At 39.8% G+C, this 24984-nt stretch overlaps 1 protein-coding gene across 7 annotated transcripts in view; it reads right to left on the reverse strand.

The window, feature by feature from the left end:
- Nucleotides 1-24984, reverse strand: part of FGD3 (FYVE, RhoGEF and PH domain containing 3) — a 554715-nt gene that overhangs the window by 135822 nt on the left and 393909 nt on the right. For all 7 annotated transcript variants that reach the window (XM_069206420.1, XM_069206423.1, XM_069206421.1 and 4 more), the window contains 3 exons: nucleotides 4371-4527; nucleotides 2704-2842; nucleotides 984-1042 (listed from right to left, as the gene is read on the reverse strand). In XM_069206420.1, coding sequence (XP_069062521.1) covers nucleotides 984-1042; nucleotides 2704-2842; nucleotides 4371-4527 — 355 coding nt within the window. The remainder of the gene's footprint in view (nucleotides 1-983; nucleotides 1043-2703; nucleotides 2843-4370; nucleotides 4528-24984) is intronic.

Below are 24984 nucleotides of genomic sequence, written 5' to 3' on the forward strand. Positions count from 1 at the left end.
CCCAAAATTGATAGTGATGGATGTTAAGAGGTGTTTAGTTCAGGAAAGGGGTATCTAGTTTATGAACCAATTTTTCTAATTGAACCCCAAGTGATCATAATTACTATAAAGATGGTGGTGGGTCTCAGCCAATAAACTTAGTCCACTTTCTTTGAGTATGAACTGGTTAAAATACTTAATGGTGGAGAGCGAAATGATTTTTGATTTTCATCTGCATACCCTCATAAGTGATTTCATATAATAACAGTTGAACCCCTTAGTCAATCTTGACTGCTACCCTTTTATTAATGTACTTTGCACAACTACTTCAAGAGTCTAGTCCTATGTCATTCATACTCATTATTTCAGCCCATTCATGAAATTTGTACCCTTCCTAAACCTACCATACATGACATGTCTCTGTCCACCTCTTTTCCAAGTCAAACATGTTGACACTGAACGTACCATGACATCTTCTTTAATTGTTAAAACTATTGCTAAAGTGCAACCTCTTCACCTTCTACATACCATCACCAAGTACATTTCTCAATGGCCAACCCTCTACTCTTGGATCAAAATTAAGCAGAGGGTTGGCCATTGTCTCAGTTTTGTTAATTCTCTCCTGGTGCACCAGATTACTGGGGATTGTTCTAACACTGATCATTAAGGTTAACGCTCTTAGGAAAACTTTCAAACTAGCAATGACAACAGTCTCATCATTAAGAAAACCTCATTCAGTCACACCACTCCCATTAAGCCAGAAGAATAATTAGAACATGCTCCCTTTTGACTCACTGGACCATTGATTTAACTGTACTATTGTACTATCATAGTTCATTCATCTCGACCACCTGTGGGTAAAAGCAACAAACTATAAAATAATATGTACTATTTACTGTTTTCTATACAACATGTATGCCAGAATCGCTCTGGTAAATAGATTCAAATAGAATTTTTTTTTCCCAAAAATGTACAAGCCTAACAAATACATAAATTACACTCACCATCTTTCTAATGGCGGCATTTGAATGGTTTGCTGCAGTAGAAATTAACTCCAATGATTCTGAAAAACAAATCACAAACTATGTATTTGTAACCCAAAAACACACATATTATAAATTGAGACTACCATTGGCACTCAAAGTATTTAATTTGTGCACCTTACTTATGTTTTTTAAATATTTGAAACCTTTCCACTGCTTATGTGGCCTACACATGTCTATGCAGGCTTATCACCACTGGAGTACAAGGTGTATTCAATGTAATGCAATCTATTGCAACTGAAAATGGCAATCTCGGAATCTGTTCTCTATGTTGTTGAGTCTATTTATCTTGTCTCGGAGGAAATGGTAGTAAATGAAAAACCACTTCTGCAAGACAGACTGACAAAACATGGGCTATTCATCAACACCTCCCTTCAAACATTTTGATATGTCTAATACCACTGTTAAGTACGTGCCCAAAATATGTCAGGATGGTTTGTTAGAAACTAAGGTTAACCATCCTGAACATAAAGGAAAAGTGAATTTGCCTGGATATGACAATGAAATTTGTGTTTCATGAGGTATTTATGTAAGGTCAAGAACTTGACATTCTATATTTTGTAGTCTTTGGTCTGTGGTTTTGAAAAAGATAGTTTTGTAGTATATTGTTTCACATGGAATGGACCAAGACACCCGATATTTGGTCTACTGCATTTCTCCGGGAAGATCTAAAAAGGTAACTCCATAGAAATCTAGCAGATGAAGGAATGGGTTTGGAGTTAGCCTACATATGTTTAGCTCAAGTTCACGGCAGATATTTTTTTTTCAGTGTGAAGATCAGGCATAAAGATTATGCATCTGATCCTTTCTGTCTGTTGAAAAGCTACTCAGACAAGGTCTCACATGCACATTTATCAACTGGCTATACTAGTCGGCCTCCTTCAATATCCGCTCAGATAGTTTTCCTCTAGCAAAGTATCAGCGTAAATAATGTATGTTATAGTTCTCTCCAAGTATGCAAAAATATGTTTCTCTCCTTTCCCAACTACATCACTTTGGGGAAAATGGTGGCTCCCCATTCTTGCCTTTCTGCTACCAGCAAAAACGTTGACACCTCATCTTTATGAGGAACAACACGTTTTCTTGGGGTAATCTATGTCTACATGAAGACACAAAGGCCAGACCAATACTCATTCTTGGATAGAGTCACATAGACTGCGAAATGGTTTAGACAAGAGAAAGGGCAAGTCTGAAAGTCTATTTTACAGAACTTCTTTGTTCAATAAAACTGGAGGTGATTTTGCTAAGTAATTAAACAGGAAAATGCAGAACTAAATGACATCAGCCACCTTGGATACTTTATTTCAGCCAGACCTTCGATTACATGAGAAATCGTTCTATACTGTGCTTTATTGCTCTGAGTTACTATCAGAGTGTTTCTTCTTCATGTTCTTAACTTCAACCTGAACTGACCATGCATGTCAAAGTAATCATCAATAATCTTTTTTTTTTTTTATTTCGCTGCAGTGAACCCTTTGACTGTTTAAGTTCTGGTTTATAGGAGTAAAAAAAACATATTTTTGAGGACCGAAAATTAAATGTGCTATATTTTGAAATGGATAAAATGTGCAATTTATAGACCGAGATACACAGATGCATTGTTTGAAGAATGTTTGTTTCATATCAAGAAAAAGCTACAAATGATTTACAATTCAAAAATTAAATGTGGCAAGGAACCTACTTAAAGAATCTTTCCTGTCTGGAGAAATCTCTGGAAGTTTCTTTAGGTAGTCTTTAAGCAGCATTTCATAACGGGGAATTCTTTGCACAGGCTCAAGCATATGATGCTGTAATGTCAGGTTCCCGCACACTTCATCTTTCTGTATGGAAAAAAAAATACTTTGGTTATATTTGTCATTTTGCGAGCGTACTCATTCAACAATTCCACCACATATAGTACTTCATTAAAATTGTCAGGCAGTGTACAAAGTCTGGACAGTGGCAAGATATTAGGGATAGAAGCTCTGCTTCGAAAGAGTTCACCAATATAGATGGTGGTAGAAGATCAACGCAGCCTGTAATCATTGGCTTAACCACTATACAGGAGAAATTATTGGGACACTGCAAACCCCTTTTAAAAAAAAAAATCTCAGAATGCTTTGATAATGGGTGTTTTTTTTTTTTTTTTACAGCTTAAATGCTCACATCATGCCGTACAATACACAAAGAGTACTCTGTCTTGATTTGCAGATTCTACTTGTTATGATTATTTCATCCTTAAGAAACGTATATGTGTTCAATCAGGAAATTAAGCAAAGGAATGTGAAACATTGTTATTATATAAACAAACACTAATGCTTTCAATTAGTCAGTGTATTAAACTTGTCCACTTTTTACATTCCTGGAGCATTGTATGCCACTATATTAGAATGTGGTGTGTAGACAAACCACTAAGCTAATCAAACAGAAATTAGGCTGTGAAGCTGAGCAGAGCATACTAGCTTTCATACCTGGGAAGAAGAACAGCAAACACATAATGAAGTTTCCAATTTTCTCAATTATAAGCCCAAAGAAGACTGGATATGGTGAATATTCAAGGATATGCCCAGTGTGTTGAGTGGGAGGCAGATGTCTAGGCAAGTGTAATAACTACATTGTAGGTCGTAATTAATGCAGCCATGAATGGAACTGAGCCAAATGTTAATGTTTTACTAATTTCCCTGCCATGTCCTGAAAATATAGGGAAAAGTACAGAATAATTGAAATTAACTAGCACAATAGATGCTGTTTAATTGTGAAGTATAGATTGATGATGCAACTGATGCTACATAAAAATTTGGTTTTGCAAAATAAGTTGCTTTTGATCAATTTATGCTGCATAAAAATGAAAACATGCAGTTAATGAACACTTTTCATTACAATTTCTCATGTTCTTTCACTCTTAAATAGAAGAGTTAATAGCAGCAGATGTTAGGCTCAATCTATTATCCCTTCATTACAGAAGTGGGGAAATATTAATCCTCATTTTATTGCCAAGTTGTTTTCCATTGGTTCAAACAAATCCTTTTTTGATCGTTTTAATGCTCAAAAAAGTCAAGAAAAAGTCAAGATACAAATACCTCGATGTGCAACAATTTAGAGAAGTCTTTGAATTTCGTTATCTTTCTTTCGCTCTTCAGCATGAACATATCCAAGAAGAATTTAACTGAACATAAAGATTTTCATCCAGTATGTTTAAAGAATACATATAGACATAAGCTGTCTCTTTTCTGTGGTGCAGTTACTAATATCTTATCTGTACCCAAACTCATCAGTACAGAAGATGGTATTCTCTTTAAGGCTGAGAACTGCCATTTAAGGAAGATGCTATGAGTGGAGCCGAAGAACATTTATCACAGAATAGAGTACCTGAATATTCTGAATGACATCCTTAAATGATGAGGATCTCTGCATCCATGTGTTGACCATGTCCATGGCTCTGTCAAAGTTCTTTACATACTCGCCGTACATCTTCAAAAAAGGTGCAAGCTTCTGAAGGATATCTCCTATGCGGGGATTTGTACTCCTTTGGGATGAAAAAACATGAAACGTTAAACAAAATAATGCATAGGGCCATATTTTGAACAAAATGTAATATGTCTGATTAAAGTATTTCTGGTAAGTTCTCAATAGATTGCACCAATAGATTCTGAAGTTTTGATGGCAGATACCAAAACTTACTTTGTGGTAAGCCTGACCATTAAATTATGTATGTCATTATTCAGAAAAGGCATAGCGAAAAGTTATTCACTCAGACTACCTAACTTAAGTAGACATGAGGATTTTCAGTAGACAAACCAGGATTTGTGAAATGTTCTGAGAAAAGAAGAAAACAATAGCTTTGTAAAGCCAGGCCCAATGGTGGGGATATTGGTCTTACAATCTACATCAAAAACTGTGAAGTAAGGTATCAGTTATAACAGATTTATTGTTTAACATACAACATCATTGCAATCATAATGAAGAAAGGCAAATACATCAAATAAAAAGTTCTGGTCAGATCATATATGGCCCTCAATTAAAAACTAAAAATCTTTAGACGAAACATGGATTATCAAAACATTTAAAACAGCAATGCCAGATTTCATTTACTTGAATAAATATATTCACATTATTAGCCAAGGTAAATATTGGCATTAATTAACACACAGAAACAAATACAAGTTGAAAATGTTACTTATATTGGAGCGGTGCTTTCAATTCTTTTTTTCAAATAATTCAGCAAAAAAAGCACACAGTTGATATTGCTCCCATTCTGATACATATTCAACGTACTAGTAGAAAGTCTTAAAATCAGCCTCATCAATGTCAGCACAAAGAGACTACTTTTTGACAAATACAGATTAAATTAGATATTTCTTCTCTATGTCACCCTAAGAGTTAACAGGCACCAGCCTCAATGTTGGCTCTGGATGCTTTTTGCACAGATCTGCAACAGGCAGCAAAAATGAACTGGAATTCAACATTATGTGACGGATAAACTTAGGGTTTATTGAGAGTTGAGCGGGAGAAATACACCATTACAATTGTAGCAGGTATCCCATCTGGCGTATTACAAGTCCATTATAGCCTATTACACTTGCAATATGGCAGATGGGATCTCCACAATGTTTGCAATGGAGTAAACCATCCGCCAAACTCTAAATAAGCCTTCATATTTTTTGTTTTCGTTTTCCAGTTTCAGCTCGAAGTGAAATATATCTCTAAAATGATTGGGATGAAAATTTGGCCCTCCCATATAGCACATTAAGGGCCAGATGTAGCAAAGAAACATTTTGCGACTTGCAAATAGCGAGTCATAACGACTCGCAATTTGCAACTCGCAAAATGTTATGCAGAAAGGTGTCTGACACCTTCTGCGATTCACTATGGGGTTGCAAAGACCCACCTCATGAATATTCATGAGGTAGGTCGCAGTTTGCGACCCCATAGCGAGTCTAGGCACTCACGGGGATGGTGGCCTGCTGGAGACAGCAGACCACCATGTCCGTGACTGCTTTTTAAATAAAGCAGTTTTTTTTTCTCTTTGCAGCCCGTTTTCCTTAAAGGAAAACGAGCTGCAAAAAGAAAAAATCCCGAAACCATTTGGTTTTTTCAGAGTAGGCAGTGGTCCATAGGACCACTGCCTGCTCTGAAAAAATAATTTTGTGGGCATACACAAAGGGGAAGGGGTCCCATGGGGACCCCTTCCCTTTTGCGAATGCGTTACCATCCACTTCAAGTGGATGGTAACTGCGAGTTGGTTTGCGACCGCTTTCGCGGTCACAAAGCAACTCTACATCGCGATGCGGTCGCAAATAGGAAGGGAACACCCCTTCCTATTTGCGAGTCAGAATCACATTTTGCGAGTCGGTCGGACTCGCAAAATGTGATTCAGCATCGCGTTCAGCCTTTTGCGCCTCGCAAACTGCATTTTTCGCCGTTTGCGAGGCGCAAAAGGCTTCCTACATCTGGCCCTAAATATCCATCAGAGGTGTGTTTGAATAAGAGTATGACTTAAGTGTTTGTCAATAAATTGACAGCTTCAGGCCTCAAATTATATTTTTAGGTACTTTGTCCAAGGATTAAGGTTCACTCTTAGACATAATTCGACCTTAAATGTACCCTGTGTACAAAAGGCAGTCCAAAACACCCTAAATACAGTATCATAATACTGAGCCTTTGTCTGTTTTAATGCATAGATGATTTGAGGCTCCTGAGCAAGCTTCATGTCCGGGTGCCGGGAACCCAGGGCAAACTTTGTTGACCAATGCAACACCTTAAATGGCAGGTGATGTCCATGGTACCAATCCCATTTTAGGTGTCAGGGATTTGTGAATACCGAAGAGAATTTGCAAAGCCTGCAAATCATTCTATATGATTTTTTATTATATGAAAGGGAGAGGCCCTTTGAAAGTACTCCCCTCTATAGCAAGAGGTCAAGGTGTGGTCATGCTGACCCCTTAGTTCAGGATGCAGGGACGCTGCCACATGTCCTGAAATGGGTGCCTCAGGAGACATTCTTCTCTTGTAGCAGCCAATCAGATAACTCAGATACACAGTACCATGGGGCTCTGTATCCAAAAGGTTTGATGGGAGAAAACTCTCCCTTGCCCAATCAGATACCTTTTTTAAAATGTAATTTCTGTATTGCCAAATGATACGGCTATACAAAACTGCTAAACCTTTAAAGCCAAGATTTTTTTTTTAAACTTATGTCAAAACGACTGAACAAATTGACACCAAACCAACAAAAGCATGATTTTGAGTGAAGTTCTACATTCATTCTTTGTTTGGTGAAAAATGGTTTGGGTTGTAGAGGCAAGCACAAGTTCCTAATGGTGCTAAAATAGTAAAGCACAATTGTTTTTCTAACCCCCCACCAATAACGTTGTCTGCCATATGTCTAAAACAAAAAGCTCAGTTAGGTGGCAGAACATTTAACAACCAATCTTTGGAACACTTCACTACCAGAACAGAAATCCCAATTCATCAATACTGGAAAAATATGAGGAAAGACATGTTGAAGAATACCTATAATTGCTCAGATATCTCTTCTTCCCTTAACTATCCCCCACTGTCATGACCACCTAGAGGCTTTATGCATCACTACTCGTTGCTATGGCCCCCCGGTTCTCAGTCTTGGAAAGGGAAAACAAATATTCTTCAATCACAAAGTGACTATGATGGCCTGCAATTCTTTACAAACTTATGAGTCACTAGAACACTGGAATGTTGGGAGCTTTACTGAAAACAATGAAGAGACTCTTGGTTTATAATGGCTGGTGCAAACCTTTTGTTCCAACATTCCAATGTTTGTCTTACTGTTTCTACCTTTTTAATTTAGAATATTCTACCCTTAGATGGGTCAATGTTATAATCGCCTTATGGCCCTTCTGCCTCAGGCTGTACGGTTTGTTAAAGGCTCTCTCCCTTGTTATAAGCCTTCGCCTGTGTCTCGGGCCAGGAACACAGGTTCAAGGCCTTTAACAACCAGTATACCCCATGGCAGCTGGTTATAAGACTATAATATAGACATTCAAACCTTATGTTAGAGCCTCAACAAACTCCTAAGGGTCAGGGACACACGTTAGATACGTGGTGTGTAGATGAACAATGAGAACAGCTCTCATCCAATCTATGATAACATAAATCAGCTTTCCCACTACTTGTCAGAATTTCTAAATTGTCTTAAATGAGACACCTTAAGAAATTCACTATCTCACAGCATGCACACTATATCCCACTGACGAGATCGAAACAGGGCAGAATGCATCAGCAACTGTTTCAATCATGAATCTGTCGCTGAATAATCATCTCACATCAAAAGATACATTGTAGTCAGTATTTTTCTGAAGCTCAAATGTATGTATTGTTCTGTGCAAATATGCCTACAAACGACTTCTGCTTTCAACCTCTGAAAACCCCTATTTAAGGGACAGAGAAGGGTAGACGCTTATGGAAAAGATTTTTCTACAGTGCAAAATGATGATTTTTAAAATTAGAAATTTGGGTAGTTTCATATTGTAGATGAGTAATGAAGAGCAGCAGAATTATGTGATGCATTATTGAGAAGTATAGTACATGAACACAGGTGCTAACACAACGGACCAGAAAATAGTTCACAGAAAAAAGAAATACTTATTCTTTTTTTTTTTTTTTTTTTTTTTTTTTAATTAACCTGCATTTATCAGCTACTTCCTAAGTTGAGCTAATACACTTTTGATAGTTACAAACATGAGAAGGTCATTGTCCTTCAAGACACAGAATCAAAAACGGACCACTGACATCTGTAGACTTACCGGCCTCTGTCCACTGAAAACAAAGGCAGTCTCCATTTAGATAAAATAATGACTCCGAATACACTTCTTGGCCTCCTTGGATACATAAAGGTAGCCTTCTCACAGTAATATCAGTGTGCACAATTTTTATAAGCTGTACTGAATGACACCCGTGTGCACAAGTTTTAGAAGCTGTACTGAATGACACCCGCTCATAGAAGTAACCGATATTCACCGGGCTGGTGAAAAGGCACATCTTAATGACAAATCAAGCATTGCCAACAAACATTGGCATATTCAACAGGCCAGGTCTTGGCATCTTTCTTTTCTTTTATTTTTTTTGTGCCGCAAAAAGAAAAAGACAAATAATAATACTTTGAAAGGGGACATACGTGTTACATTTAAAAAAATATTCAGAGACGTGACAGTTTCATTAGATATGTTTTTAAAATAATTTTTCAGTTGGACCATTCATTTTGTCATTATCATTTCTGGCGAAGAGCAGAATAAATCACGACATAAAGCACTCCAATCACAGGCACCTTCAATGTTACTTAAACACTTTTTAACTTTAAAACTGAAATGAAAAATAAATGATCTTCTATCAGGGAACCCAAATGCAGCTATAATAAATAGCTGATATTCAAAGTTAATGCACTAACTAAAATAAAATAGCACACTTTATTCCACCTCTGTCACTGACGAGAAATAAACTCCTTTTAAGTGGATGTGAGCAATGCGCACAAGCTTTCTGCAGTCACTTAAAGTGAAGGGAGCCAATTGGCAACAAGGGCTGACCTATTTCATTACCTGAAAGGCTGTAGGCTATGGTGGGTGGAACCTAAATGTGACTGCCAATTTAACAGGCCAATGTATGAAGCCCTCTGGACAAAAATGCCATCTAAGTATGTGTATTATGTATTACTTTTTCGAAAGAGCAATGGCTATCTCAAAGGCCTACCCTAAATGAGGCTAAGTAGAGCAAGAAAGTTTATGACGGGGAGAATTGTTCCTCTAAACCACCTCCTATACTTTTTCTTCCAAGTCCTAGGTGCAAAGCATGTTAACCATAAACCAGCAGTTTGCTCTAGTGCTCACAGTGGGCAGGAAGGAGATCTACAAATTCGAATATCTAAAATATAATTTACTCGAAACTCTAGTTTTATAACTGACCATGCATGTGGTTTTTAGACCGTTTCAGCATCGAGCCACTAGATGGCAGCCGTATGCAACACATAAGTTCACAATCCATTAAGCTACAAAATCAGTATTGCAAATAAATTGTTGTTCGCATGCTTACCGTGAGCAGGTGAACCTACCAAATAAGTCAGATTCTGCGTGTCTCTCCACTCTTTCTTATAAAACCCGTATATCTCTTGTTCATCTATTTTCTTTTCTTCCCATTGTAAGGTTTTCAGATCTAGTCAAAACCCCATTTTTCTACGCTTGTTTTCGTGTGTTTTCTCCATGATTTCTTTTTGGGTCGTTTACCCCCAAATCGTCCTTCTCATTCTATTTCTACTTGTAAATTAACTCCACTAGTTTGCCCTGTGCAAACTCCTGTCAACAAATACCGCCAAGTAAACCGCCCCAACCATATTCTCCATATGTTTTTAACAATCTCCCGGTTTTTGAATTAGTCTCCCCTTGAGGGTCCTTAAATCTTCTAGTTCTATTTTTTCAATCCCCACTTCAGAGCTGTGTATTCACAAGTGCTTGCAATCCCCACAGCTCCTACATATGGTTATAATATACCTTCACCCATCAGCTCCCTTCACTTTGAACGACTGCACAATATCTATGCACATTGTTCACATCCGCTTAAACATAGTTCTTCCCTCTTTAGTGATAAAGATGCTTTAAAAAGTATTTAATGGAATTATTTTGTATACCTATGTTAATACCAGCTATTTATTTTGATAGTACATTGGGTGGTAAGTTGGATTTATTTTCCCTCTACATTTGAAAGTTTTAAAGTGTTTAAGTGACATTGTGGCTGCCTCTGACGTGAGGGGTTGGTTATGTAGCATCTCTTCTTGTCTACGTCACAATAATATTAATAATAATAATACAAATCATGTGGCACTCAGCATAAACATATTCATCGATGTTAGAATTAGTCAGATGCAAAAAGCTGTAACCATAATAAAATCCACTGCATGGCTACATATCCCAAACAAGGAAATGTCCTGAAGGTCATATTTCCATCCAGCACTTGATCACGGGCCAAGAAGTGTAGGCCTACCGGAAGATGCAGAACTTCAGAGTCTCTAGCATGGAAAGAAAACTGATCTTTTTGTAGGCTACATTGTATGTGAGAATAAAACAAGTGTGTCAGAAGGGTAAGTTGTAGAGTTTTAAGAGAATAGTATAGCTGGCAGGCAGAGAGGGCAGGTGGTTTGAAATTTTAAGATTGAAATATTTACATGTACATTTGCAAGGGGTCGACTCTTGACATTTAACAATGTAAGAGCACAATATACAAGATAAAAAATGAAAAAACCTTTAGAGAGTAAGACTACCTTAATAGAGTTGAAAATCCAATTAGCTGCAAAAATACCGCGCTGATGGGAAAAAAACATCAATGGTGTAGTGCATCTGCACAGGCAAAGTTAGATTTTTCCCCAGGATGAGTTTAAAAAAAAAAAGAAAACTTTCACAGAAGATTGCTAAAAATCTCTTCCTGTTGATATGGGTAAAACCTGGCTCTCAACAATTAAAGGTTGGACATGTTCAATCCGCTATGTAGGTTTGTACGGGCACCTTTAAACAGGCAAGTCGGGTGTAAACAGAGACAGTGCCGCTTACTACCTAACAAACTTGTGCTGCTCTCGAGGCGGTGCATTAAAGTGAAATACGGAGCACACTGCAGACTTGACTGCACGTGCACCTGCCGCAGGGGATGTCGGGCGGTCCCCGTGGGACCCCCTACACCCCTCAAGAGAGCCGTCCTCACGGGGCGCAGTGACAGTGTGCCGCCTTTGTGAGGCACACTGACCGTGCCTCCTAAGGGCCTGTTTGCCTCTCTGGCCCAGTCTGTAATACGGCGCAGGCTCAGAAGGCAAAGCTCTATTCCCTCATTTGCATGCGCGCCAGCACAATCAGTATTACAGAAGGGGTCGCGCGAGCTTCTGCGGCCCCTTCTGTAATGCCAAAGTGCTCCTGGGTACTTTACGTCATCCAGCCTCTGGATAACGTGTTATCCATGCCTCCATTTGTAATCGAATGTTTTTACCTGCAGTAACTCTCCCCGTCCGGCATCTAGTTACTCTACCGTTTCCCTTGGTTTGCTCCCTTGCATCCCCCGAGTCCTTAAAGCATCATGTATGCATCAATCCGAGGCACAGGGGGTGATAACTCAGACGCAAGGTGTCAGCAGTGGAGCATGTCTGTCCTCTTGGTTCACTTGTTTCCAGACTCAAGTGTAATCATTTGAATTGTCCACTCAACCAACAATCTACATAAATAATTACTGAGGAGGAGGAACATTAATTTGAGAAATGTGTAACCTGCATATTTTCCCATCAGCACACTTTGATCAATCGCTAACAAGTAGGACATCGGTTCCATTTGTAGGAGAAAAGCTATGATGAGTACGTTTCTGATATTAATTTTCCCAAATAGAGTTCAATGAGCTCAGTTGAGAACTACAAACAAAATAAAGAACTTAGGAGATAGTGAAATGCATTTTTAAAAGACTAACAGTTATGCTTATGTCAGATAAGCACAAGGCCAGTACTATTCCACTGAGAGGGGAGCCTGCCAAGAGGCGCTTGAGGTCTCCCTTTGAAATGAGAACAGCTGCAGATTGCTAATAATTCAAAACTCTGTTCATCTAGACCATAAACATAACCTTACAAACAATGCCATGAAACATGGTAACAATTAAAAACAAAGCTAATTCATTATTCAACAATCGGAAGAAAAGCACATTATAACAGTTTGATTTAAAAAAAAAATCGTGCTACTGTGACTGCGGTGGTAGGTGCACCCAAGTTAAATAGTGTATTAAATGTCTGACCAGCTGACTTAACACCACTTGCAGGCATGGGAAGCAGGATCAGTTTCCTGGCACACGAATGTTCCAGCCAGATAAGCAGCACATGAAACAGCATTAGGAGGCCTTAGCCCAGCAAGCATAGATCTCTTTACTAACAGAACAGTCTATGAGAGAGAGAACTTTTCACTTAGGGGTCGTCCACCTCAATGTCATAAGCCTAGGCTTATAGTTCAGTTCTGCTGCAGAAATGGCGAAAAAGGAAATTCAGATTACATTAAAATAAAAAAATCTATATTCGATTTTGTAGTAACCCACTTGGGCACATGTTCCCACCTTTGTCGAGAGAGAATCTACACAGTGCAGATGGACTTTTTTGTGAAGTGATCAGATGAGCTGCGGGAGCTGCAATGTACCCAGCAGGCACGCCCGTCCTTTAGGGCGGAGGGGCCACACCCCCCCCCCCCACCTTTTGCCCCTCATGAAGAGTGTCTGTCAGGCTGAACAAAGGTCAGCCTGACAGACACTCTTCATTTTCAGCTCAGACAGCCAGGAGCAGACATGCGCGATTTGCGCAGACTCCTGGCTGCCTGAGCTGAGCTTTGTTGGGCTGAGGAGGTCTCAGCTCCTATGGGTGTGACCTCCTCAGCTCAGCAAAGGTGCAGCGAGGCCCTCCCCTGGGTGACAAGGAAAGCGTCACCCATTGACTTCGACCTGGGCGCTTCAGGTTTAAGCCCTGGAGTGCCCAGGGCGAGAGTCAATCAGTGACACTTTGTCACAGAGTGGGGTGGGGCAACAGTCTCACTGACCCCATCCCACTCTGTGACGAGGCTGGAACTGCTGCCTTCCCTCATTGGCTGACCTAAGGTTAGCCAATGAGGGAAGGCAGCAGTCCCAACCCTCCTGGGACCTCAAGGCTGAAGGTAAGTGTGTGAGTGTGTGATGTTTTAAAATTAATGTTTGGTGCGTGCGTGCATGTTTGAATGTTACGAGTCTTGTTAATGGATGTGTGTGTGTGCGTGTGTGAAAGAATGAGTGTGTGAGATCTTTTAAAATGAATGTTTGGTGCGTGCGTGCATGTTTGAATGTTATGAGTGTTAATGGATGTGCGTGAGTGCGTGTGTGAAAGAATGAGTGTGTGATGTTTTAGAATGAATGTTTGGTGCGTGCGTGCAAGTTTGAATGTTATGAGTGTTGTTAATGGATGTGCGTGCGCATGTCTGTGTGTGAAAGAATGAGTGTGTGTGTGTGTGTGTGTGTGTGCTTCCTGCCCGCCCCCTCCCTCCTAAAGCTGCCGGCCGCCACTGGTACCCAGATTTTGAGAACTGGTCTCAATCAAAAGTTTATAGATTACTAAATCATAGAACCTCCAAGTCTCTCATTATAAATTTGTAATATCATTTGATGCTTCAGGTTGATCCACTATAGTGGTACTAATTGCGTGTCACACTACCTGGTGCATAATATGGTCTGTCTTACATCTCCTCTGCAAATAACAATATTCATTTACCAAATCACTTTGTCTCACAAAAATGTATTAATAAGGTTGTTAAAAACTGCAACAATCAATCAGGTTTTGAAGAAGATACAATTTTGCCAGCATATAATAAATAAGTCGCTCAAAACCGAATGACAGAGTCAGCAATTCCATATGTTTTAGCCATATTTCACCAACTGACATATTGCTCAGGATATGAGCAACTGAAAGACAACGTCATCAGGATCCCTACCATGTGAAAGGGTGCCGAATCATTTTATTTCGCATTAGGTAGGTGAGCAAGCCCCTGGTAACACTTCCCAAGCTGGTGGCAATTTGTACAGTAATGAGTGGCGTGTGGTGAATGGCTCTATCATTCCACCAACATGAAAGAGAAGGCCCTTAGAAGGCAAGTATGACTACTCACCCTAAAGATAACCTATCCCTTTAAACCGCTTGGTGTTTTTATAGGGCTCACACCCTTCAGTCAGAGGCATGCTTCATCATTGAGTCCTGGTGCCTTGGACTTATCGTCACCCACATGGGCTCCACTTCTGTCTATCTTTTGGTTGAGCAGTCTTACATACCCTTTGAGCGTAACCCCTCATGTTGGTGGAATGATTTTCAGTTGGAAAGCAGTGGTGATTTTGGTTAATTCCTAACTCCATTTTCGCTTTTTTGATCTTAGAATTAATTTGTCATCTAATCTACCTTCTGAATCAGTGGTCCTCTTGAGGATTGATAAATCACAATGCAGAGTGGAGAAGACACCCTTCAAATGATCTCATGAATTACCAACCTCAGGCAAGCTGTCTGGCTTCTCTCCTGTGTGGAGAAGACATCCTTAAAGGGGTCCATGCAGTGCCAAAATAGCTGCATGGCTTTCTGCAGTGCCAAAATAGCTGCATGGCTTTGTGTGTATTCTTTTTTTTTTTTACACATGACAATCAAATTAAAAGGGGTAAAAATATGTCCTTAAACATACTGTGCCAAGTAATTTTACTGTACAATATAATTTGCTTACTACCATCAAAATAAGTCAGTGTTTAAACAAATAAACTTTCAATCTCTCTTCAAATACAGCACTACAGCGAACGCTGATACACCAGGTGTAATGCATAAAGCACGCAGAGCTTTAAAATGCTCAGCACTGTATGTGATAATGTGTTGTGCAAGCAGCGAAGGTGAAACATCTCTCCTTGCAATCACTATGCCAGCACTGCTCCCACCAGCCATGTCTGTTAGTCACCAGACCTGCAGTTCACCTTAGTATTGGGACTGGGGCACAGTCTACAGGTCGCTTTCATGGCTTTCTCGTGTAATGGCTGGTGATGGGATCACTGTGATACACAGCAAACTAGTGGTTTCCCTGTGGCTCAACAGATGACCATGAAAAAACACCACCAAAATGCACACATTCTCTGGAAGCCAAATTCAAAGCAGCATCGCAAAGTATTCTCGAAGTCAGCTCTAAGAGGAGGAATCATACATGCTACCGCATCTTCGATGATGGGGACTATGGTCAGTTACTGAGTTCTGTGGGTCTCTACTCAGAGCAAATTGCAAAATGTCAGTTACTGATAAAGCAGGAAAGCAAATATGGAGTAGCTCGTACACCCATTATATAATTACAGGATGTATCTAGAAAAGTACAAAAGGGGAAAATGTGTCTCTGAGCTACAGGGCACATTTTTCTCACAGTCTCCTTGTTTGCGTTGCAAAAGAGAATTGTAGTTTTGACAGTGAGGTCATGAATATGCACTCAGACATGGTATTCATTCCAGATGTGCTAAAAAGGATATCGTCATCATTTTCTTTTTTTGCAGTTTCCCTCTTTTACATGTAACTATAGGCCACAGCTGCATGTGGTCCATGCACAGCATTTTAATTTTCTAAACAACTGCAACCCACAGACTATGAAAGACTTCATTTATTTACATATGTATTCTTTGATTTTTATTCTTTTATGCCTTTAAAGGCTTGTTTTCTTTGTCTGATTTTTTAAAATTTTTTATCGAAAGCATCCAAAACCTGGAATGCCTTTTAGTAAAAAAAAAATGAATTCTTAGGTTTAAAGAGGCCATCTTGTGAGGGAAGTCACAATAGGCCCTAAAACCTGTTAGCAATGCCGGAGTAGGTAAAGAGGACGTTTTCTCGCTAGGCGGGACGACCCCATTTAAGATGATTGTAGTTTTCCAACATAAATAAGCGTACCAAATGGATGGATCCCTTGTCTGCATATATTTTCTATTTATGCCTTTTCTATTTTGAGCTTTTTCTCCCCAAAGCTGAACACCAAGGCTTATTTAGTCACCGTGTGGGTGTGGTCCGTTGTATAGCTTCTAAAGATCCTGCCTTTTGATGTGAGGCCAACTTTGTATCTTTTAGTTTTACCACAAAATCTGTAAACATATGTCTATGCCATAGGACGTTAGATACCTATATGATGTATGTTTTTATGCTCAGATTTTGGAAGGACACTAATGCCCAGTGCTTAATTTGTAAATAAAAATGTGCCGGTGCCCAAAGCCCTCCTCTTAAACCCACGGCTGCTGCATTTAAATGTGCAAGCACGAAGTACTGGGGCAGAGTAATCCTGAAGCCATCTCGGGCCTCTTTAATACATTTAAAGCCACTCCCTGCCCCTTAAGCTCTCCCTTGCAGCTTTCTGCTTTCTCCTTTTGAGACGCTTTTTAGTTTTTCTCTTCCTCCGTCTTTCCCATATCTGTCTTTTGCTCGCAGCAAATGCCTGAGGCTGAAGACTAAGCGCTGGCCCTCAAAAATAAGTGCCGGTGCTCAGCACCGGAAACAACAAGCATAAATTATGCACTGGTAATGCCTTATCAGAAAGAGATCATCCGAATGCTACATGTTTTGGTAGCACAATATTATTCTAAAACGGAATACTGAGAGTTCATCATTAAGGCTTTTTTTAGCCATATTTTGTCAGGAACTTTACACCATAACTCACAAAATTATGAGAACCTTTAAGAGAAATGTTATTTTGTTTTTTTGTTTTTTTTGTTTTACATTGTTTGAACGAGATCCAAAAGGGTGTCAGCGCATTTCACAAAAGAACAGTATAAATAGATAGCCTCTTCAAGGTTATTTACATTACAGCAGCTGACATTTAGGTAGACAATCAAACTTGAAAGGCAGTAAATCATTTAAGATTTTCCTTCCTATTTTTCCCTGGATCTTTTGCACATTTAAAATCCATGTCCCAGTAAGCTAGCAGCGGATAACTGTGGACCTTACGTGTAAGTACCCTGGGGAGAATTGCAACTGGAATTTTTGTTAACGCACACATTAATATTTGTGTCAGATTGCAGCAAGCCAATCAGGGCCTTGCTTTTCCCCAGGATCAAAGGAGAACCCAAGTAGTAGCAAAGGAAGATCCTCAAATCCACAGATTGGCAGAAAAAAAGGCAACTTTTGTGTCCTATGGGGTCAGGATACCTGTATCCTGACCCCTTATAAGTTTTTACACTGTTCCCTTATATGTTTTTACACTGTTCCCAATCAAAGACAATACAAGAAACAAAATGGTGGCACAACTTTACTGTCAAGATGTGGCCAGCCAAGCATGGCCTTGCTTTTCATCAGAATCCCAGAGAATTCGAGGAGGATTCAAGGAGGATCAGCATCCCTGTATACACAAATTTGGTTTGCATTTAATGATTAAATGGCATCCATTTAATAACTAGAAAACTACTGAACAGACTTACACAAAATAACAAAAAGCTCTCTTTCTGGACCAAGAGCTGCCAAATTGGTGTAATTCCGTGCATTGGTTTCAACTGTATTGCTGTTCAAAATCCCTATGGAAAAATGAATGGGGAAAATGCGTTTTGGGACCCCCTTATTCTCTGCCCCTGCTTGACATATCACATCAAAACTTTCCAAACAGCAGCTGAAGTGACTACCATTGTTTTTTGTAAAATGTCGTGAAGATTCATCAAATGCCGCTAAAGTTGTTAGCAATACAAAAAACACCTTTTTTTAAAAACAGAAATTAGGTCCTAACTATAACTACCTCCCTCCCTGAGGGAGCTCGCCAGGGCTAAAAAGTATCAAAAAACAAAAAAACTGAAAAAAATCAGCGGATCTATCAGTGGATTTTACCGATGTTTTAAAAAAAAAATACAGTCTCTTCAACACCCACTCACACACCCACTCAGCCCTCATGCACTCACTCAGAGCCCCAGTCAGACCCTCACACCCCCACTCAGATAGTTATGCACCCTCTCACACACTCACTCATAGACCCACTGACACCGTCATGCACACACTCACAGACCAGCGGACACACTGACGCACCCACTAAAACACTGATGTATGCACTCTCACACCCAGAGAGACAATCCGGCAACCACTCACACCCCCAGATACACCCTCTCACACCTATTCTGACACCCAGCAGGGCCCCCGACAACTCCCACCATGCACAGCAAAAGGGCAATGCGCAGCAAGGGGTTGGGTGGTTAGGGAGGTTGCCCGCAGGGTCTGGTTACAGGCCACGTCTTGCAGACAACCTCCGCTGCACATTGGTAAAGGCCATGCACTGCAGTGGTTGGGTTAACATATAGTAATGAAAATTACTACACGTTAAACAAAAACATAGAAATTCACTGAAGAAAACAAAGATTACAGGGACGTTATAGTTAGTAAATAGAATTTTAAAATAAACATAGAAATTCACAGAAAAAAAACAAAGATGTTTATAGGTAGTCTAACATCTTAAATGTACAAAATCTTAGAAATTTGCCAGTTATAGTTAGAGTAATTTCAATTAACTATAACCCGTGCCCTAAAGTAACTTATAACGCTCGCCCTCGCCGTGCACAGGTTTTTTGTCAAAAAAATTACTGCGCATATTAAATTGAAATTATCAATGATGTAATCATAGATGTCATAGGTGCCATAGTTTTTGGGTAGTTACCAGTGCAAGGCGAGGACGCAAGTTATAGTTAACTTAGGGCATGAGTTATAGTTAGTTGAGATAACTCTTTCTATAACTGCTGAATTTCTAAGGTTTTGTACGTTTAAAATGTGAGCCTAACTATAACGTCCCTGTAACCTTCGCTTTTTCAGTGGAAAAAATAAATATATATATATATGTATATATATATATATATATTTATATATATACACAAAAATTAACTAAAAGTTTGGTTTATCTATAAATGGCAGACCAGAATGTTGAATTCACTCTGGGCTTTTTGCATCCAATGAAAACAGGGAAGGCTGCACAAAAATTCCTGCCCATCTTTTAATAGATTCTCAATGACCCTGTTGTTCACAAGGTTCAAATGAGAGCATCTTTTTTCCGTCTTCGAGGAAAAATGTCTTCCTCTATTAGCTACAACAAAATAATGCTGGATTTCTGACAGAAAGGAAGAGGGGAGAGAAAAATCCCTAGAGAACACTTTAAATGCCTTTGAATAACTGCTAAGGATACATATATAAACATTATAATCGCTATAGTGACGTTTATTTGCTCTTTCTGTTTGCTTTAATGATTTTAAAATAACTTTGGCGTTGTCTCACGACTCTGCATGCAAATACATAGTCAGTTGACATTTCCAGATCAGTTTCTTTAGTTCAAATTTCATTCCGATAGGTCAAAGGACAACAAAATTTATAAGTGGCATTTCCTTTTTAAACCTTATGAGACTGTATTATCTGTACAACAGCAAAGACTATTGAACGGCAATTAGGCATAATCTATCATGAACACAGAACTTTACAGAAAACACCAGGTTTTGTCTATCGGGGTAAACCTGTATTTCTCAACATATTTACATTAAAATAGGTATCGGGTGTTCTATGAAGCATTATTTTTTTTTTGCATAACTTGACCAACGAGTTTGACAGTGCTAGTCTGAGAACAACCACTAAATTATAAAAATCGAATTGTTGAGATAGATGTTTTTTCCATGAATCTCACAATTCAAGAACAGCAGCGATCAGAGCTGTCACAGAATGAACATTTTGCACCGGCCACCATTACACAGTACTAGCAGTTAGAGAAACGATCTAAGAATGATTGCCAAGGGGAAGCAGCCTGAAGAACGACGTGGGAACAACAAGGGTCGTTGTACACTAAAGCGGAACAACGCTTTCCTGAACAACGACCTTGTTTTCCTCTGCCTTAATCAAGCATGGCTGGATCAACGAACATGCATGGTTAAGGCAGAAGAAAACAGACTCGGAATCGGAGAGGGCGCAGTCAGGTAAGTGGGGCTGGGTTAAGGTTGGGGGGTAGTTTTAGGGGTTGGGGGTAATTTTAGTTTTTAGGGGTGGGGTGGTCGAGGTAATTCTAGGTTTTAGGGGCAGGGGTGGGGGGGGGTCGTGGTAGTTTTAGGGGGGTTGGGGTACTTTAGGTTTTAAGGGTGGGGGATCGCAGTTATTTTAAGGGTGGGGTGGGGTTTTAGGGGCAGGGGTGAGGGGTTGCTGTAATATTTGGGGCATGGTGGGGGTTGGGGTGGTTTTAGGGGCGGGGATGAGGGCTCATGGTAGTTTTAGGGGTGGGGTCGGGTAGTTTAAGTTTTTGGGGCATGGGTGGGGGGTTGAGGTAGTTTTAGGTTTTAGGGCAGAGTAAGGGGTTGGGGTAGCTTTAGGGGCGGGGCTGACGGGCTGGGGTAGTTTAGGTTTTAGGGGTGGGGTGGGGGTCGTGGTAGGTTTAGGTTTTAGGGGTGGGATGGGGACAGGGTAGTTTTAGGTTTTAGGGATGGGGGGCCATGGTAGTGTTAGGGGTGGGGGTTGGGGTAGTTTAGGTTTTAGGGGTAGGTTGGGGGGGTCAGGGTAGTTTTAGGGGCAGGGGTGGATGGTCACAGTAGTTTTAGGGGTGGGGGTGAGGAGGTCAGGGGGGTCGCTTGCTGGAACCATGCATGCCATTCTATGCTTGCCTTTACCAGGAATGCCTTTACAATGAAAAAAAAAAAATCGCTGTTAAGGCATTAATGGTAAAGACATTAGTGGCAACAACGCAATCATTCGTCCGACCGTGTTGTTTAGGCATGCGTGGTTCCGGCATGCATTGTTCCTACATATATTTATTGCCAAGATATAAATCTTAGAGTGCCAGATTGAGGGAGGGGGGTAACGGGATCGAAGTATGGAACGATTCCAGAAGGGTGGAAAAACGCCCTTTGTTTTCCAAAAAAGGTTAACCGTTTATTTCAGCATGCTAGCTGTGTGCAACATTTGAGAACTGCAGAGGGAACGGTAAAACAAAATGCAAAACTAATAACATCCATAGGATATAAACCAGGAGGTTGCGTGCCAGGCATGGCCAGAAGCCTCGCTTGTTTGACTGAAGGATGTGTTCAGTGGTTGTGGTGTGTAAGGGGGCTATACACAGAACGTGTGGGGCATGAACCCCCACAATGTGGCTAATTGTCACGCCCATTGTATAGAACTCTCTGTAAATAAGACAGCCAAGCACAGTGGATTCTGCAGGTCTGGCAGTTGGATACAAGGTGTTGCCAGAGAGCACATCCTATCCCTAGGACCAGCTGTGCAGACTCACTGGGGCAAATTCAGGGCATGGCCAAATGTTACGCCTGTATCAAGAACCTGTGTGTCCATATTAAGGCCATGACTTGGGCAGCTTAGGGGGGCGTGGCACAGGGAGTAGAAAAAAAGAGGTTAGGTGGGCTTTGAAAGGGTTAATTTTAGGGGTATCTGCACCTTAGGTTAGACCATTCCAGTTTAAGAACGGATTTTGAAATATACAACAAATGTAATTGGCTGTGATTGGCTGAGAATGATCTAAGAACGTGTGGAATTTGACTGGCTGTGAAAATGATGCCCCACTCCCCATTACATAATGTGAATAACAAAAATGTATGAAAAAAACCTTTGGCAGACCAAATGAGGGCTGCAAGACCTAGCTCAAATCCTTGGAGGGCATCCCACATAGGAAGCAGGAATAACCCCTTTGCCAAATATATTTTTAAAACAGTATGGTGGACGGACATACTATTCAAGAACTATCCCAGAAATTGAAAGAACAAAAATAATTAACAACCTGCAAGAGGTCCTGGGGTCATGCCCATTTATTTATAATGCACAACAGTGGCAGGATCTAGGCCTCACCTTGCCCCAGAGCTTGCTATGCAAGTTCTGCTCTGAGACCTTGCCATTTTTGACTATTATGAACTATGTACATTGACCAGAGCTGGAAACAGAGTGTTGCCAAAGGCTATGCCTGGGAACCAAATCTGCTGCTCATAACCACAGAGCATGCACATTGGGTTCTTGGGGCACAGCTGATGGGCACAGAGCATGATAAGCCGCCATGGGTCCAGAGATTGCAGTGCACTGCCCAAGTTCATGCACAGCAGCAAAAAGTATAAGTAGTGTTCAATAACTCAAGTGACTATCTTCTTGTGGGAATTTAACTTTGTAGGAGTATAACATGAATCAAACGTAAGGTTTTTGACAGAAATGGGGTGTTCCAGAGCTCAACTATTAAGAACCAGAGAAGATAACATGGACTATAAATCAAAAAAGGAATTGAAATAGGTCCTGCTAGCGCAGGAGTTATAATAAACGTATTAATGAATATTCATATATAAGAGTAATGATTTGCATAGAAAATGTAATAATCTAGAGAAAAATAGTGCACGCATTTGAAAATGTGCCCACGTGAAGTGGCTGCCAATGCTCACAAAGTATACCTATTAATGCTTTATTAAATGAAAATCATGAGCTTATGTTTGAAAATGTAGTAATACACCATATATAGGGTTATGCATTATGTATTAGTTTTATTAATTAAAAGCCTTAACTTAGCGGAGGTCTTGGCCTAGCTGCAGAGCCTCATGTCAAGCTGTATTTCTAAATGTTTAATAAAATGTCTGTGTAAAGAGCTGAATTGTGAATTTCCATTGTGCTGACTTCATGCATTCATAACTGGAGTCTTTTTCCGTAAGAACCGCTTACTAGATGATGCTGTTCCTGCTAGGTGTAACAATGTAATAGTAACATGTGTTGGACTGACTTTCTCAGGCTCAAAACAATGAAGATACTGACTGGAGTATAAGCTGCAACAATATTGTTACCTGATGAGCCGGATGGATGAGGACATTACATGAAGAACCAATCATAAAACATAGATCATGATCTGGTAGAAACTGCCGATCTGAACTAAAAGTTTTATTGGATAAAGTAAAAAATGTACAATTCCCCAACCAATAAGGAATTGGGAAGTAAATAAAAGTGATCTAACTTAACGGGACTGCACTGAAGGATGACAGCGATTTTTCCCATTCACTTCTTGACCGAAAGGTTGTTGACATATTGTGAGTTTTGAGATAGTTAACTTAAATGCTAAAGACTTTGCCATATTCTTAAACTTGATGCTGAGACCAGATGGCCGGCTGACTAACTGATGTCCTGACAACGAAGACTGTTACCGCATGGTAATCCGTTCTGTGGATAGGTAGTATAGATTAATGATGTATGTGATTAATGCTTTATTTTTTTTCTAGGTACCAACCGCATTATTTTTATTGAGACATAACTAGATGTTTTCCATATTTGTGCGTCTAAATTCTTTTGCATGAAGCCCAACATGCAAATTCTAATCTGGGGTTAGATAGAAACGTCACTCATAAAATCATCCTTTTGAATAATGGTTGATGCTTTATTTTGCTGAATCTAAATGTATGTGATAACATTTGAACAACTGTTCTTGCTGTTGATTTGCACGGTAATTCTAGAATGTGTACTAGTACAAGCTTTGAGTTTCTTTCACAGAGTCGGCCAGATAGTGCTGTGGTTGTATGTTTATCATTTGATATTGCAATTGACTAGCGTGACCTTAGCATTGTTGATATAGGGAAATAAATATTCTAACTTTTACATAAAGGTGTGGTTATTCATGATTGAGGGGTCATAGTGTGTATGACTATTGATTATTGATTATTAATGTTATTGATTGTCATTGATTATTGAACTGTCTATACTGGTTCTATGGTGGGAACATCTTAATTACGAGTCAAAAGATTAATCGACCTATTCGCGTCCCCTTGTAAGTTTACTTACCAATGTCAGGTGCGGCAACAGTTATGGTAGCAGACTGACGGTCAGTCTCTTTAAGGGCTCATCATAGATGTCCGGTGCAGATTGAGAGTTCATTACTATTGAGATTTGGATTTATTTTTAAAATGATGCAAATTGGAGAGGAAATGTATCCCTAAGCCCAGAAATGACTTTCCTGGAATCTGGGAGCCCGCTAGTGGTTGTTTGAGGACGTTCTCGGCATTTTTGGTGATAGAGTGAATGAATTAGGGTTTTTGCACTTGCACAGCACATGCAAATCGCAGGTGAACAGTGACATTTGTGAGGATTTTAGGGAGTTTGTGTACTCCAAATGAAGTTGTAGAAGGAGTGTGCGTACTCTGAATTATGAGAGTAGGGAAGTCATCGAACTTCATATAACTGTGGCACTTTCAGCTCAAAAATTGTCCACATGGTAGTTGATGTATGGACCCGGAGTGGTCTAAGATTCTGGAGTATATTGAAAAGTGTATGAGACACTTGATTTGTGTTGTAATTTGTTTGGTTTAATGGGTCGATCGGGCGTGTTGGAGTGTGATTCAAAGTGAGTGAAAGAAATTTCAACTGAGATCTGGTGAATCCTATGTGCACCAGGACAGACCCACTGACCAGTTGAGAGTAAAATGTGTGGGTCCAATTTTGCTTGCGAATCAGAGAATCTGAGAAGGAAGGAGTAGC

The sequence above is a fragment of the Pleurodeles waltl genome, chromosome 9, assembly GCF_031143425.1.
Source record: "Pleurodeles waltl isolate 20211129_DDA chromosome 9, aPleWal1.hap1.20221129, whole genome shotgun sequence".
NCBI classification, from domain to species: domain Eukaryota; kingdom Metazoa; phylum Chordata; class Amphibia; order Caudata; family Salamandridae; genus Pleurodeles; species Pleurodeles waltl.